We start from the raw sequence: 16,577 nt of genomic DNA on the forward strand, positions 1-16,577 counted from the left end.
GAAGCACTTGCCTTGAAATTCTCTCAAGAATTGAATCGAGCTTCTGCGTGGACTGACTCTCCCGCCTAACCCGCTCTGCAATGCCATTGAGAACCGTACGATTGGACAGTGTGGAACACAACTGGCAAGCGGGAGTGTGGCGAAGAACTCAAGGGTGATATGCGTAACAAGAGATTTTTTTCGTGTTTTTAGCACAATAAAAAGTCTAGCCCATGCCAGGTCATCATTTTAAATTAAATGTATTTGTTAATTTGCTAAATTGGTTTTTTTTCCTACATTTTATATATTTATTTTCACACGCTCGTTGTCTCTGCTTTTTTATCAATTTATATACCGCAAAGGAAAAACGCAACATGGCGAGAGTGTGAGAGAGAAGCAGAGAGAAAAGCACCACTGAATGTGAAACGCAGGCAGAGAGAGTGGGGAGAGAAAGAGAGACCTGAGGAGCAATAGAATATTGAGGAGCGAGAAAGCTACACAAAGGTAACTGCAAATTGTTTGAATACATTTTAATTTTGGTTTCTGTGATTTTTTTTATAATTTAATTTTAAATGTTTTCTACACAATTAGTATATGAGAAGTAAAACTTGGTGTTTTAATACCAATCATCCTTTTTAATTTGTGATAAGAATTAAAATTTTAATTGATTTATTTATAAATTTTCCGAAATTATAAAATTTTCATGTTAGTCTAACTAGTTTTTCATTCAATAAAGTCATGTTCTTGCACATAACTTGTATTTAGGTTGTTTCGAATCTTCAACGCCTCACTCCCTTCTAACAAGTTGCTTAGACAAAAATAATTTTAAGATTTTATAAAAAATTGAAATAAAAAGAACGATATGTGCTCACTTCTCTGTGTTTTGAAGTGAAGATAGCTCAAAAACATTGTCACTGGGAACTCAACCTATTGTAAATTTTGAGGCTATTATTTATGTTGAAATGTTGAAATAACTCTAAATTAGGGGGGCAACTCAAACAGGTTAGATGGGTTAAAAGGTCAACCCAACTCTAACCCAACTTTTACAATTCGGGTTCAGGTTCGGGTTGAGTCTTAATTGGGTTCATTTGGGTTCGAGTTTAATCGGGTTCAAAAGTCACTAGTGAATCCTCCACGAAAGTGCAAATGTCATTAAGAAGCAAGTTGCACAACTCAACCCAATCAATGAACGGGTTGAAATCAGGTTGGGTTTGGGCATGTTATAACTAAAAAAAACCCGCTTGTTCGGGTTTAAAGTCGGATAGAACATGGACAGGTTCGGATTGGCCCAACCTAAGTTACATCATTACTCCAAACATCAGTCATATGTTTCACATAACTTATTTTGAGTAAAAAATTACTAAAAAGAATGATATGACAAATTAATAATTCTACAGTCCGCTTTAAAATTTTATTTTATACAACAAATTAAAAAATATATATAATCTCATTTGATATTTTAAAATTTTTTATTTTATGGAGATTTGCGTTGTTGAATCTTTTAATTGAAGGTCAGTTTTTATATTTTAATTTTTTTTTCTTTCTGTTTCTGTAGAGTCGGTGTATTGTAAAAGTCGATGAAAACTATTTAACCACACTCTCTGATCTCTGTCACATAAAATCGTGGCCATAGATTCGTCATCCTCTCTAACCCTTTTGACCACCAAACCGTCTTGAGGCTTTAGGGGTTTTGCTGCGGCTATATCTAGCTATCACTCTGCCTCTTACAGTCTTCTTCTTTCGCTTTGGCTCTCTCTCTTATCTTTTCTCACGGATTTTCACAGAAGGTTTTGGAAAAAGGTTTTCTCTGAGGAACGGAGGAGAGCGAAAGAGGAGGCTGCTTGGAGAGATTTTATGTCGGCTAGCTTTGATTTGGTGGTGCTTGGGGCTCCGTCGAAGCTCTGGATTTTAACTGCTGCTTGCTCTGCCGTCTGCTTTATGCTTCTCTGCTTTTTCCGGCAGAGATTCAACCCGGTGATTCGACCTGTTTCGATGAATTTGAGACCAAAAGGGTATGTGGGTTTTTGTTTATATTCTCTAAATGTTTGTTAAACCCCTGTGGGTTTTTCAATTCTGGGTTGATTTTTTAGTTTTTTTAATTTGAATCTTACTAGTTGTTGAAATTTGCAGGATTTGTTCTGGATTGCAATATTTTGGGGCTTTTCATATAAAAAGATTTTCTTTCCTCTTCTTATTCCTGAGAGGGGATCTAACCTGATACCACTCACATCACAAACTCAAATCTCATATTTTTAATTTCGTTTTTTTTTTTCATTTTTTCTGGGTATTTTTGAGGGTTTTTGGGAGAAGATTTTAGGCATTTTTAGAAATTAGTTCAGAAAATGCCTGAGCCTCAGAGACAGCTGGTAAATCAGCGGAACAGTATGAGAAAGTCCAAGAGAGAACTATTTCCTGCTCAACAGTCCAAGATTACGAGGAAAGTTCGTATTATTTGTTACGATCCCGACGCCACTGATGACTCATCTTCGAGCGAAGATGAAGGAGGAAGAAAAAGAAGCTTTGCTAAAAACCCAAGACGCTTTGTTCGTGAAATTACTTTCTGTCAACCCAATGTTGCGCTCCCGCCGCCGAAGGCAGCCGCTGAGCCGGAGAGCTCAGGTCAAGACAGCAACTACGGTGGAGTTAAAACCCTGAAACCCAGCAACAAGAAGGTGAAATTCACTAAATCCCATCGGCAGTCCTCTTCTCCTTACAGAGGAGTGAGACAGCGCAAATGGGGGAAATGGGCAGCTGAGATTCGCGACCCTTTCAAGGGGGCTCGTATCTGGCTTGGTACTTTCAACACTGCAGAGGACGCTTCCAAGGCCTATGAGGCGAAGCGGCTTGAAATTGAAGAAATGGTGGCAGCTGCTCCGGCCGCCGTTTCAGCCTCTGATAAAAGCAACAACACCTCGGCCTCAGCTGTCGTTTCCAACAACTGTTCCTACAACAACGCTGAACCGTCTGAGGATTCCGACTGTGTCCTGTCTCAGAGGTCTCCTTCGTCAGTGCTTGATTTGGAGACATCTGCTTCTAATAACATTCAGAATGGTGCTGATTTGGAGAAGGAGATTGCCGATGATTCGACAAATCTTGGAGAGCTGCAAATACCCGATTTGGGTTTTCTTGATGATTCATTGGGCCCTCTTCATTTTGATCAAGACATAAACTTGGGACCGGAGCTCGATTCTCTTTACTTAGAGGATTTCGGGCAGTACTTCGACGATTACAGCAGCATTGAGGATATTCAGATTCCCGGATTTGAAAGCGATGAGCCGAGCAGTCTTCCCGACTGTGACTTTGAGGATCTTGGCAAGGATGACATTGCTTGCTGGTTGGATGAACCCCTCAACATTAGTATGCCAATAAGTTTTTGCAGCTAGGAGAGTATCTTAAGAGTTTAATCTCCGTTAGTATCGGTAATTATTAGTTATGGTTTTGCAGCAATTAGGTGAAACATCAAGAACTCTTAACCAACACATTGGGGGCTCTTGACTGAGAGTTTAATTTATTTGTTTGTTTAAAGAGAGATTAAGACGGTGATTAGCGGCTTAAGCATGGTAATGTTCAGTTTGAATCCTTGAGTTTTCTCGTGCTATCAGAGCCGTCCAAAGGGTTTTCGATCTCATTCGTTGTCGCAGAAGGGTTTAATGTTATATCTCTCTGTTTTCTCTGTGATGTGGTACTGGACTATGAAGTTTCTGCAATGAATTTTGCTTTACCTACTTTCTGATTTCTTTTTAAATGTTCATGGAGCCTTGGTGTGGCTTGCTATCCATTGAAGGAGCACAAAGCTCGTGTCCCTTTTATTGTCGGGTCTTCTCAGTAGTTATTACCAAAGTTCTTTGATCTCAAGGTAGATGGTGACTTATTTTACCAAACTCCAACCGAAACGGGGCCTAGTTCTCACTTGAAGACGTTTTTCGTGTCAAAACGGGCTATATTTTGGCCTACGACTCTTTAGCCGGGTCGGTTGGAAATGGCTTAACTGTTCCTCCCTATTCTGATAGGGCTGAAACATAAACCTATGTGGCGGTGTTCCAAATCTAAGACGCATTATTGTTGTGCGTTTTAACTTTTCGAATGGCGTTGAATAATTGGTTTTTGCCATCTAGAAATATTATCATGTCGTTGGATAATTGGTTCTCCGCCATGAAATGCTCAAGCTTCATCGGATAATTAGTTTGGAACACCGGTCACTTTATAATGCTAATTTGGCACCTTGGCTATATCTCATGAGGTAAAAATTCGCCATCTTGTAATCCTACCCTTCTTCGGATAACTGACTGGGACATTTCATATCTAGGAATGTCGCTATGGCATCTTAAATCAGTGATATATTTTCACAAAGGCTAATTTTTCATGGCAATACGTAATAGTTGCGCCGGAAAGGAGCGAGGAAGTCCCTCTGTTCTTCGTTGTTGTGAAAACGTAGTGAGGGTTGTGGGAGTGGACCTGAGTTGGTTTTCTTTTGCCAAACAAAGCATATCTAGTTGCTTCCAAAAAAAATCAAAGCATATCTTGAACTAGAGGCAGTAAAATCTTTGCAGGTCCTTTGAGCTAGCTGTAGTCCAATAAATCCAATTCGCTCTCCCTGCAGGTCCCTTAAACCAAACCAATGGGTGTTTGGTGACACACCTTCAATGCCTTTGCTTGGCACGTGTCCTGGTGAATATCCTCTAACATCACATGCCACTGCTTATAAAATTTGGAATGAGATTATCTCCGGATCTCTTCCTTCAAAGTTTATGAATCAAAATATTCGGATTCTTAAAATTTGATCAAACGGTAAAAAATTATTATAACTTTTAAAAGTTTTTACTAACTTCTATGTTTTTTACTAACTTCTCTGTTTTAAACAGATGAAACTGATTATAAAATTTGTTATTTAACAAAATAGCAATCATTTCGCATTACTTATGAATAATAAGTGAACGTCCCCTATGTTAACGGAAAGGCAAGCCACTAATCAGTTTCCTCTGGTCTTAACAAAGTGCTTATCATGTCGCTGCATAATTGTGTCACTAGTGTTACGGTGCCTTCAAGCTTCTTATTTACTTATAGGATTAATACTAAGGCTGTTTAAAATGTATTGTATTTACACCAAATAGTTATTATTTAGTTTAGAATGCGATATTTTGGTGGGAGATTCGTAAAAACTTAGAAGGGAACTAAGACCTTTATGTAAGTCTTCAAAATGACTAGAGCTACACTAACACTTTGAGTAAGATTCAAACTTATGTGTAAAATGACGGAAACAATGTTGTGCTTATTAGCTCCAAAAGCCTAAGGGCTCGTTTGGATATACTTTTGAAATGACTGAAAGCGTTTTTAAAGAAAATATTTTTTGGTTTCAAAAGCACTTAAAGTGCTTTTCTAGGATTTATTTGCATCTTTACTAATGATTGGTTCTAAAAACATATTCATCAAAAACGTTTTCAGTCATTTCAAAAGCACATTCAAACGAGCTCTAAATATATTTTTTTAAAATAAAATTTATGAGATTTTCCAGTCAAAAAACGCATTTAAGCTTTTGCACTTGAATTATAAAAAATGTGACTAAACAACGAAAAATAAAAAGAAACCGTAATTAACGTCTTGTCTTTCGATTGAAATCAAAGCGAGGAATGTCCCTTTCCTTTTGATTAATTGTTAACAATTCTGCATCACGACTTTTGTCACAGCTTTATTATCACATTCGATTCTGGTTTTTACAATGGATAAGAAAGTATTATCATTTTTTTTAATTCCTAATCTTCTCTTTGTAAACTAGCACATCTGAAAATTGAAAATAAAATATATTTCACAGTCAAAATCTGTAATTAAATACTTTACAATTAAAAATCAAATTAACTACGGGATTGGTTGATCTCATTTCAATTATTTTTTTCACTTATTCGATTCAAGATAGCATTACAAGTAAACATGCCTATTGTTTTTATTTTGGTAACAAAAAGTTTAGGGTGAGGGGAGTTTATCTCATCTCGAAATCAGAGCATACTACAAGTCTCTTTGAGAACTTACAAAGGGATCTTAGCTATTTTTTTTTTTACAGATCACCGGCCAAAAGGAATTGTTGACAGCAGAACTTGAACCTACACCTTAAGTTTAGCAAAGAAAACGATCATTACCAACTCAACTCACTATTTATATGTAATGTAAATATACTACTTTAGCCAAACTGGTAGATCCCTAGAATCAAACATTCTGTTAAAAGCTCTGTCCAAAACTTTGACGGTCAAAAGGCATAAGACACGCCAAAAATTGAATATTGAAAAAGGAAAAGAAGAAGATAACAAAACACAAATAATGATGGAGATCCTGCTTTAACACCCTTGCTCATTCCTCATCTACTACTATTGATTTGTTTTCCCTTTTGGACAAGTGGAGGGGAAAATCGAACTCAGGGCTTCGGGTGCAGGAGACGAATGCTAAGACTGTATCTTACAAAGAAAGTTGGAACGCACTCAAAGGCAACGCCTTGTGCGATTCGTTCATAGAAATCAGAAATCGTTTCTGTTGGAAACTAGTGATGCAGTCATCAAACGTTGTTTCAAGCGTTTTGAAAGGTGGACATACCAGTTGTGCTGTTTTACTGGTATCCATGCTACGTGGATTATTGTCTCCTTCCACGCTGCTACACCTACAATTTATGTTTAATTCCATGAATAATTTTTCATACTAAACCAAGAAAAACTTAAAAACACTAGAGATACTCACTTCACTTGTTTTCATATGGATAGGATGGATATTTGGCCCTCAACATCTCATTGATCTCCGACCAGTGCGCAACCGAGCTCGAACATATCAGCCTTCCCGACGCTTTGCTTTCCACCATTGCTAAAATGTGCGCAGCCACCACATCATCTATGTGCACAAATCCGACTGTCGTGTTCAGGAGCTCCCCTCTTGAACCAAACGGCATATTCAATATACGTATTCTCAAATTGGACAAATTATTGTTCGGTACTAGAATATTGTCACGTGGTTTAACCTGTCAGTATAGCAAGTATCATATATAGTGTGCTGGTTGGTTGTGGTGCTAGCAGAGGACCAACCATGATCGACGGATTCACCACCACGAGATCCATTCTGCTCTCCTCGGCAATTCTCCATGCCTCCTACTCTGCTGTAGTTTTTGCATAAGCATACCAAAGCTGTACACAAACAATAATTTACACATGAATATTGCATTTCGACTTCAATTCAACATCTATGTGTTATTTTTTATGATGAATGTGGTAGGCCAAATAAAAGCTAAGCAGACAAGAAGAAATCCTTTCCCTCAGACCGCATTAGCACTTGCCACCGGTTCAGGTACAAGATACTATCATTACCGCTTGGACAATCAGACATCCAACCCGTAATCACAACGACCCAATTGATCTGGAACTAAACATGGAGTGGAAGGGTTTGTAAGTGGTTACATTGTAGTGTTTGCAGTACTTAGGATCACTCCAATGTGATTCATTGAGTGGAGAGCCCTGCTGGGAATCGTAACAATATCTTATAGAAAAGCAAGAAGAGGTGAGCACAACCCGTTTCACGCGTGCTTTTGAGCACGAATTCAGAACATTTAGTGTGCCCTTTATACATGGATCAATCGAATTTGCCAACAATCAAATCAAAGTTTCGTTTTAGCTTGAATATTTTTCATGAATGCACCACATTTTAGCACTTTGCAGTTTTGAAAGCTCTCAAGTTTTCTCCCAATCAAGCAACAAGACAGCTAAAAGATCAAATGAAGAGCTTAACTAAGTTGCCTGAACATTGTCGTCTTATGGAACAAGTACGGGCGATAGAGTGTGGAAGACTCGATCGACGCCTCGTACAGCCTCATCAAAGCTTCCTTCCACAATCAAATCAGCTTTCCACAACTCGAGCCTTTCCTTGGCTCCATTCAACTCCCACAGATAACCCACCTTCCCCACATCCGCTGTCATCAAATAAACCAATTGTAAATTCTAGCTACAAGAACTGTAATCATATCTAAATACATAGATGGAATCGTGGGACAATCTAAAATTATAAATTATAAGTAGACTTGAGCGTAGTCATATTGGATAGAGCGTAATGCTACTTTATAGTTTAAACTTTGAATCTCATCCGGCTGATTATTTGAAGGTTTTGAATTTGTAGCAATATTATTTTTTTTTTAAATTAATCTTATTAGTAAGGAAGACTGGAAGAGAGGAAGTACATTTGAACTCAGCTGCATAAAGAGGAGTAAACTGCTCCAACTAATGTTGCTACGTTTGTGTGTGCACCTACAATCCTACTCATATTCCCTTAAATTTGATGGACTAGTTTGAGGTGGTGAAGTTGAGGGAAAAAGATAGGTTAGCAGCTGGTTTGTCCCAATGACGTGCTCATTTTAAGAAATTTCGTTATCTTTGGACTGTTATAGTTACGATCACAACAAAAGAATGGTCCCTTATGTACTTCATTCTTTCCGGGCCAGGTCCTAGTCCTAGATCAGATTATGCCGGCTGCTCTTCAGTGGATGTTACTAATTTTCCCTCAATTTATTTTTTATTTTTTATGTACTTTCAAAAGCTATAAGTGGGCCAAGGGACGCTACAAAATATTTGTTTTGGTCCAACAAGGAAGCTACAAAATGGGCCGCACCGTCGTCCTACAAGTTTAGATAATGGAGACTGGAGAGAGCACGCGCACGCAACGGCGATGCCGCCATTGAAGCGACCGTTAAATTTCTCTCAACTTTTTGTGACCGACCTACCCCATCCCTTCTTTCCAAACTACTCCTATTCGGATTTGGTCAATCCCCACGTAAATATTATCTCAACACATTATTTCTGTCAAATGTCAAACATCGCATTACTCTATTGAGTCAACACACTCGTCATTCTTCTCCTCCTCCTCCTCCCTCATAATCCCAGAAGATACTCCAAGTTTTCTGGGGTTAACATGAAACCATAATGAAACGAATCACTGAGTTATTTATGAAAGAAACTTACGTGCCATAGATCATTATTCTAACGTTCTATGTCTTAAATACATCGTTGTAAGAGAAAAATTTACACATATCGTTGCATTATTAGCATGAAACACCATAATAAAGATATATTTAATTGTGTCATGTATCTTCTCGTTGTTTAGGGTTTAGGATTATTGTTAGCTCCAACGTATACTCAACGGATGTGAATAATACGCCCAACTGTTTTTGCTGCATGAAATGCATTATTTCGAAAACAAATCAATTGGAGACTGGAAATTAATTTCTCTAACTATAATTTGGTGGACCTTCATTTTCAATTTTTTCCCAGGATATATATTTTGAAAAATGTTAAGGAAATTCTCTCAAAAGTATGACTCTCCATGGATTTTTTGCCACCTCATTTTCTTCCACAATGTTTTATGATGTTGACACAAAAATTAACGTTAAGGTGTAAGATGGCAGAGAGTTCATAGAGAGTCTCATTTTAAGAGAGTCTCCTTAGCATTTCTCATATATTTTTTAGGCGTTTAGTTTGAAATTAAATTTAGATATAACATCATTGTCATGTAGTTGAGAATATGCATCAAATTAAATTATGTTCAGTTTGTATACCTAAACAGTCCTTAATATGAAACTATACAACCAAAAATTTAGAGTATTATTGACACTCTAAAAGTTTCATTGTGTACTCCAAATTTTCTACATTTAAAAAGAAAAGTAGACTTTTGAGGAGCATCAATAACAGTACCCAAAATTTATCTCTTTTCGTTTTGTATGATCATGTTGATAAGTGAAGTAGATTACACGTGTGTATTATAATTAAGAAAGAGTATAGAAGATATATGGTGACTATATCTGATTAGAACAATTCCCACCTTAAGTGGAACGATATGGGGCCAATGTAACTAAAACACAACAGGTCTCATGCTATTATGAAACGAGTTGTACAACAACATGATCGGACAACTCAACTCAAATTTTTCTTAAAAGAAGGATCCACCGTATCCATCTACCGTTGAAATTAATTCAGGATCAACCCCAAACCAGTTAAGTTAAATGTTTGACAAATTGTAGAAAGGGAAGCTCATAATTGCTGGAACCAAAACAAAAGGAGCTATGTATGTTAGGGCATGGTTTTAGTTAGATGGGGAAAAATAAATGTTTGGGAAAAGTATAATTAATACCAAAGTTAAGTGAACGTTACAATTAGTACTACAATTTAGTAATATTCCTTTTCATCTATAAGTAAGAGGTTTTAGGTTCGATTCTCGTCAAAAGTGAATTTGAATCACATTATTTGACTAGCTCATTGTGAAGTTTACCCTAATCTCATACTCCTGTAGATAATATTGTTTATTCAAAAAAAAATAAAAAAAAGTGAGCGTTGAGTGTCGTGTAGTCCCCATTTAATCTCCTCATCTGCCTCCTTCATTGCCCCGGTCCTGTTGCCTTTAAATCCCCATCCTCCTTCCCCAACTAATACAACGCCCCCTCAACTCTCACCACCACCACTGCTCATCATCTCTTCTCATCTCTCTCCTTCTCTGCGGAACACCTAGCAGCCAACCATGCCTCCAATCTTGCAGGACTTCTCCAACTCCGTCAAGCTCAAGTATGTCAAGCTCGGCTACCAGTACCTCGTCAACCACATTCTCACCCTCACTCTCATCCCCATCATGGCCGGTATCCTCCTGGAGGTCCTCCGCCTCGGCCCCGACGAGCTTCTCAAGCTCTGGGACTCCCTCCACTTCAACCTCGTCCAAATCCTATGCTCCTCCTTCCTCATCATCTTCATCGCCACTGTCTACTTCATGTCCAAACCCCGCCCCATCTACCTTGTCGACTACGCCTGCTTCAAACCTCCGGTCACGTGCCGCGTTCCGTTCTCCACCTTCATGGAGCATTCCCGCCTCATCCTCAGCAACAACCCTAAGAGCGTCGAGTTCCAGATGAGGATCCTCGAGCGCTCGGGTCTCGGCGAGGAGACCTGCCTCCCTCCGGCAATCCACTACATTCCGCCCAACCCCACCATGGAGGACGCTAGGGGCGAGGCGGAGCTCGTCATCTTCTCCGCCATGGACTCTCTGTTCGAGAAAACGGGGCTTAAGCCCAAAGACATCGATATTCTTATCGTCAACTGCAGCCTCTTCTCGCCGACGCCTTCTCTCTCGGCGATGGTGATCAACAAATACAAACTGAGGAGCAACATCAAGAGCTTCAACCTCTCCGGTATGGGCTGCAGCGCCGGCCTCATCTCAATCGATTTGGCGCGCGACATCCTCCAGGTGCATCCCAACTCCAACGCGGTTGTCGTCAGCACCGAGATCATCACCCCGAACTATTACCAAGGCAATGAGAGGGCGATGCTCCTCCCCAACTGCCTCTTCCGGATGGGAGGCGCCGCCTTGCTTTTATCGAACAGGAGGTCCGAGCACCGCCGCGCCAAGTACCGATTGGTCCACGTAGTCCGGACGCACAAAGGAGCCGACGACAAGGCGTATAAGTGCGTGTTCGAAGAAGAGGACAAGGAGGGCAAAGTTGGAATTTCGCTCTCTAAAGATCTGATGGCAATTGCGGGGGAAGCGCTGAAATCGAACATCACGACGATCGGGCCGCTGGTGCTGCCAGCGTCGGAGCAGTTGCTGTTTCTCTTCACGCTCATCGGGCGGAAAATCTTGAACCCGAAATGGAAGCCCTACATTCCAGATTTCCGACTGGCGTTCGAGCACTTCTGCATCCACGCGGGCGGGAGAGCAGTGATCGACGAGCTGCAGAAGAATTTACAGCTGTCGGCGGAGCACTGCGAGGCGTCGAGGATGACGCTGCATAGGTTCGGTAATACGTCGTCGTCATCGCTGTGGTACGAGTTGGGGTACATCGAGGCGAAGGGTAGGATGAGAAAGGGTGATAGGGTCTGGCAGATTGCATTCGGGAGCGGGTTTAAGTGCAACAGTGCTGTTTGGAAGTGCAATCGAGCCATCAAAACGGCGTCGGATGGACCCTGGGTTGATTGCATCGATAGGTACCCGGTTCATATTCCTGAAGTGGTGAAGCTTTAGAGTTTGCAAACAAGAACACGAATGAAATGGTGAATGGTGATTGGTGGTGGCTTTTCTTTGATTAAAATCAAATATATATTTTAATCATATTTTGTACATTGCATGATATGACGGTTGATGATTGAAATCTTTCTTTATATCATAAAAAACAGAATCTAATCATCAGCCGTTACAACATGTAGTTTTTTAAATGGTAATGTTTTGGGGACTTAATTTTTAAATTTGGTTTTGCATTTAATGTTTCTTGCAACATCTAGTATTTTCTTTATGCAACTCTCGCTTTGTCTATGTGCCTTGATTTTCCTTTGATTCATTCAATTATAAGGCTAAAAACAAGTGGACAACCACCGCTGATATTGGTGCAAAACTAATACAGTTGTACAAGGTCCCGTTTGAGTGGAAGAAACATACTTCTGTAGAAAACAATTATACTTGCCCCGACCATAAATGAAATGCCTTGAGGCAGATGATGATATCTTCCATTCATGGAAATGTATTTTACGCATCCTTTTGTTCAGTTTACACAAGCTAAATAAGTAACTAACAAGGAATTTGAGGACCGCCAAATTAAAAAAGGGATATTAGCCCATCATAATTAAATTTTGTTGCACGGCCATCCAAAATGCAGCTAAAAGAAGAGGTCCTGGATTTAAGGCTATGAAGCTTCTGCCCAGGTGCATACGTAGTAGCTATGGTGTAATATACGTGTATTCTACGAGTCTACAGGTCCAAAATATGGAAAGAGATTTTCATACGAGGGGAAAGCTAAGTTCTGGGTTAGCTAACTCTAACTACACACGTAAACTAAGTGCGTGAATGCATTTGAAGCCTGAACTTTCTGGTAAGCAAAGAGAAATTAATAAATTAAAGTTATACATATACAGACACAAAGAGAAAGATCCATATATCGTGACTGGATTTATGAGCAAAATCCATGCCTGGAAGCAGCTAGCCCTAGGTTTTTTTACCATTTACAAGCTAGGGGTTAAGGTGGATATGCATGGTTAATTAAGCTTTCTTGTCCACTTAAGGCTGTAAGTTTTTAAAGCTTTGGTATTTAGTACTCTTGAAATGCAGTAGAAACTTGGCTAACATATATTGTACCTTACTTATTGCAAACAGATGATTATTTTCAGTTATAAGGGGATCATTGAAAATTAGGGCCGTTCTTCCCTAATGTGAAGAACTGAAAACGGTTCTCTCTTTAATTTCGTTATCTGGCCAATTGAAACGGCTGAGCAGTATGCCTATGTATGTATTGGTGAATGACTTCATGGTTGCGGTCCTTGTGGATGCAAGGGTGAAGAAATTAGTTAAACAAATATGCAGGGCTGCAGATGCCATTAATATTTCAAAGATTATACGATGGCTAGCCAGCACTGGCCATTGCAGATGAGACTGAAACCGGCATCCATGCCATGAACTGTCGTATAACGGTATAAGAAAGACTTAGCTAGTAAAACTGGTTTCTATTATCTTGGCATTCTAAACTACTAATGCACGGTTATGTGAAAAAAGTTTTGTATATAAAATATAACATTGTGTTAGACTGTTAGGAGTCCAAGAAATGATATTAATAGTGAACCCGTTCGGTACAAGTTGGTTAATTATTTTTTATTTTATAGAAAAACAGTTAATTTGGGTGTTTCATTACATGCAAAAATATCATCCACGCTACCTCTAAATCGACAAGTGTCTCGCAACCGTGATATGATTGTGATATATTTGTTTGCGCTCTGTACCCGTTGACCGCCAATAAAACTAACCAATTGATATGTCATCTGAGAAGAGAACATGTTGGAAGCCATCCCAGAGCATCTGTTAATTACTTTAATTATTCGGCCCCACATTTGGAAACAATTAAACAGAGTTGCTAGATCGTATTTTTCAACAGATAGAACTTTGTTGTTGATGACCAATTACGGTTAGATATGTGTTCAAGTTTTGATTAAAAAAATTAAAATTTGGACACGTGTTTAGCTGTAATTGGTCATCAACAGCAGCTGCTGATCCTTCAGCAGCCAAGTCCAACTCTTTTTCAACACATTGTTGTGAAGTGAAATTGTGAAGGAGACAATTAATTGGAATTTGGTAGTGATTAAAATTTGTTGGTCTTTCCACCTTGAGGTGATAGTTGTTCTAAGTCTATTAAGAATTATAGTCTCATAGAAGTAAAGTGTTTTCGCAAGTGGAATGGTTTTTCCAATTAGAGTGGTGTTCCTAATTGGAGTTGGTTTCATAATTAGAGAAGGATTCATAACTAGATTCCAATGATTAGTATTTTTTATTGAAGAAGAGCTTTATTATGTCTATATAAAGGTGCTATTACACTAGTTTTGAAGTGGAGCAAAACAATAAGTTGTATACCACTCAAGGAGTTAGAGCGATATAATAGTAAGGGCAAAGTGTGAGCGAGAGAAAAGGAACAAAATAAGAGTATTTTTTGTTCTTGTTCTTTTCAGGATTTCTCATGAAGTCTTAATCCTAGAGGCTTGACAAGATTAATCGTTGCACTTATTCTTGATAGTGAAAGCTTGACAAAATTAATCGTTGCACTTATTCTTGACAGTGAAAGCTTGACAAGATTAATGCACCCTGAAGTGGAGACTTACATCATTATCCTTAGGGTTTAGGAAATGTTTAACCTTAATTAGGAAAGGGTTACATACCAACTACTACCAAAGTTTACATACCAGCTCTAGCCTAATTGCCCAAACCAAAGTTTAATCTTGGGAAATGTTTTTTATGTCACCACATTCCAAAAGTGGTATAGCTTGATTTTTCGAAATGCATAATTTACTACCTCACTCTACCCATTTCCCATGGCTACTTTCTATATTTTAGTAAAAAACTTATTTTGGGGATCAAAACTTTGTTAAGTGGAGAAATTTATCAATGTGCCTAAAACATAGAATAGTACACCTCCTATTCCAAGCACATTAAAAAATTACTCTTTCAAGTGAGATCATGGAGATCTCTGTGATTTGATTTGTTCTCAATAACAAGTCAAAAAAATAAAAGTTAAAAATGTGTTATGTGCAACGCTTAATTTATTTTTTTAATAAAAAAATGTAATGATCTTAAAGTGAGGTGACAAATAATGAATTTTGAAAAGTTCAATTTTTCTTTAAGGTGACGGTGCTAGTGAGATAACAATAAATATATATATAATTTCTTGAAGATTTATTGAACAACAAAAAATTGCCATGAATATTGATTTAAAACCCTGTAGAATTAATTGATATTCTTATATTTTTGCTGTTAATTTAAAACAAAGCATGTTACTGTCCACAGCTAGCGGCATTCAAACGCGATGGAGACAGGGTCGTGAGTCATGGCATGTATATGGATCCAGCGGCAACGTTGCCGACCCTACTGGGCCGGTGGCTAAATAACAAATAACACTTCCAATTTCCAACTGCACATGCTGGCACGTGGCACCCAAACCTAGATCCAACGGTACGTTGGGCCTATTGGCCCGCCCCATCTTAAATACTAAACAGTCAAACCCACCGTCTTAAATAAAAGCGCATTTTACTTTGATTTTTTTATTTATACTTATATGGTATTTTATACATACATTACTCATATATATGGTACGTGATATTCTCTGTTAATAATATAATGACATGTGTAAGTGTTTTTGCACATAATTTAATACCATAAGACGTCATGGTATCAATGTACCCGTGTTATTGAAATTGCCCACTACATTTAGTAGATATTTCTTTACCGGAAACACCCCCACATTGTGTTATTATGCCAAAGTTATAATACGTGGATATTCATTTTTTTTTTATTAATACACCCTAGAAGCATAACACATCAAATATGTCGCCTACTCAAGTTATAAGAGGGACATAAGCGTTTTTGTCTAGAACTGCCCTTGTTACAAACACATTAAAATTTCTACTGTCAAACTATTTAAAAGTGTTTCTTCAATAAACATATGACAGTTTGCTTCTTCATAAAGTGCTTATAAGAGCAATAAGCACTTATATTTTACCGTCAAACTAGTTAAAAGCGTTTTTAATTGTCACATAAATCACTAAAAATTCCTTAAGCAATATAAGAAAAACCCTTAAAATGATTTTAATTTATCCATCTTGACTTCCAAAACGGGATCAGGATCCTCTCCTAATCTAAGGATGAGGATCCTCATGACCAAGGGATGTGGGCCGTTGGATGAAAATCCAATGGTTATAATTATTATAACTTTAAAGGAACCCTCATGTTTGTAGCCACATCACTTGGTCATGAGAATCTTCATCCTTAGATTAGGAGAGGATCCTGGTCCTCCAAAACGAACCCTAGGACACAAAATGACTTCTTCCAAACCCTAAATATTATAAGTTGTTTAGTCTTGGTTAGGGTTGGTAAGCAGAGCACATCATCGCCTGTTCATCACCAACCCCGCTTTCCCTCTCATACATTTTTCCTTCTTGCTTGCTTCTCCCATAGTTTCATTTCATTATCCATATTTTTATTTTTCATTATCCTATTGATCTTTTAAATTATTTTTTCTATCCAATCTTCAAAAAATTAAACATTCACTGAGGTCATTAATGTTTTTTTAATTA

The 16,577-nt window shown here is 38.3% G+C and overlaps 2 protein-coding genes and 1 pseudogene across 2 annotated transcripts; 2 read left to right on the forward strand and 1 right to left on the reverse strand.

Moving 5' to 3' along the window:
- The first annotated feature begins 2,266 nt into the window (after positions 1–2,266).
- On the forward strand, positions 2,267–3,704 carry LOC103947514 (ethylene-responsive transcription factor ERF118). The gene has a single exon (XM_009358428.3). It carries the CDS (start codon positions 2,322–2,324, stop codon positions 3,360–3,362), a length of 1,041 nt encoding a protein of 346 aa, XP_009356703.2. The 5' UTR covers positions 2,267–2,321; the 3' UTR covers positions 3,363–3,704.
- Positions 3,705–6,376: 2,672 nt separating this feature from the next.
- LOC103949352 lies at positions 6,377–7,922 on the reverse strand (annotated as a pseudogene).
- Positions 7,923–10,408: 2,486 nt separating this feature from the next.
- Positions 10,409–12,285, forward strand: LOC103947523 (3-ketoacyl-CoA synthase 6). The gene has a single exon (XM_009358435.2). It carries the CDS (start codon positions 10,507–10,509, stop codon positions 11,995–11,997), a length of 1,491 nt encoding a protein of 496 aa, XP_009356710.2. The 5' UTR covers positions 10,409–10,506; the 3' UTR covers positions 11,998–12,285.
- The last annotated feature ends 4,292 nt before the right edge of the window (positions 12,286–16,577 follow it).

The sequence above is a fragment of a genome, unplaced genomic scaffold, assembly GCF_019419815.1.
Source record: "Pyrus x bretschneideri cultivar Hongxiangsu unplaced genomic scaffold, Pyrus_bretschneideri_v1 Contig22, whole genome shotgun sequence".
NCBI lineage: Eukaryota > Viridiplantae > Streptophyta > Magnoliopsida > Rosales > Rosaceae > Pyrus > Pyrus x bretschneideri.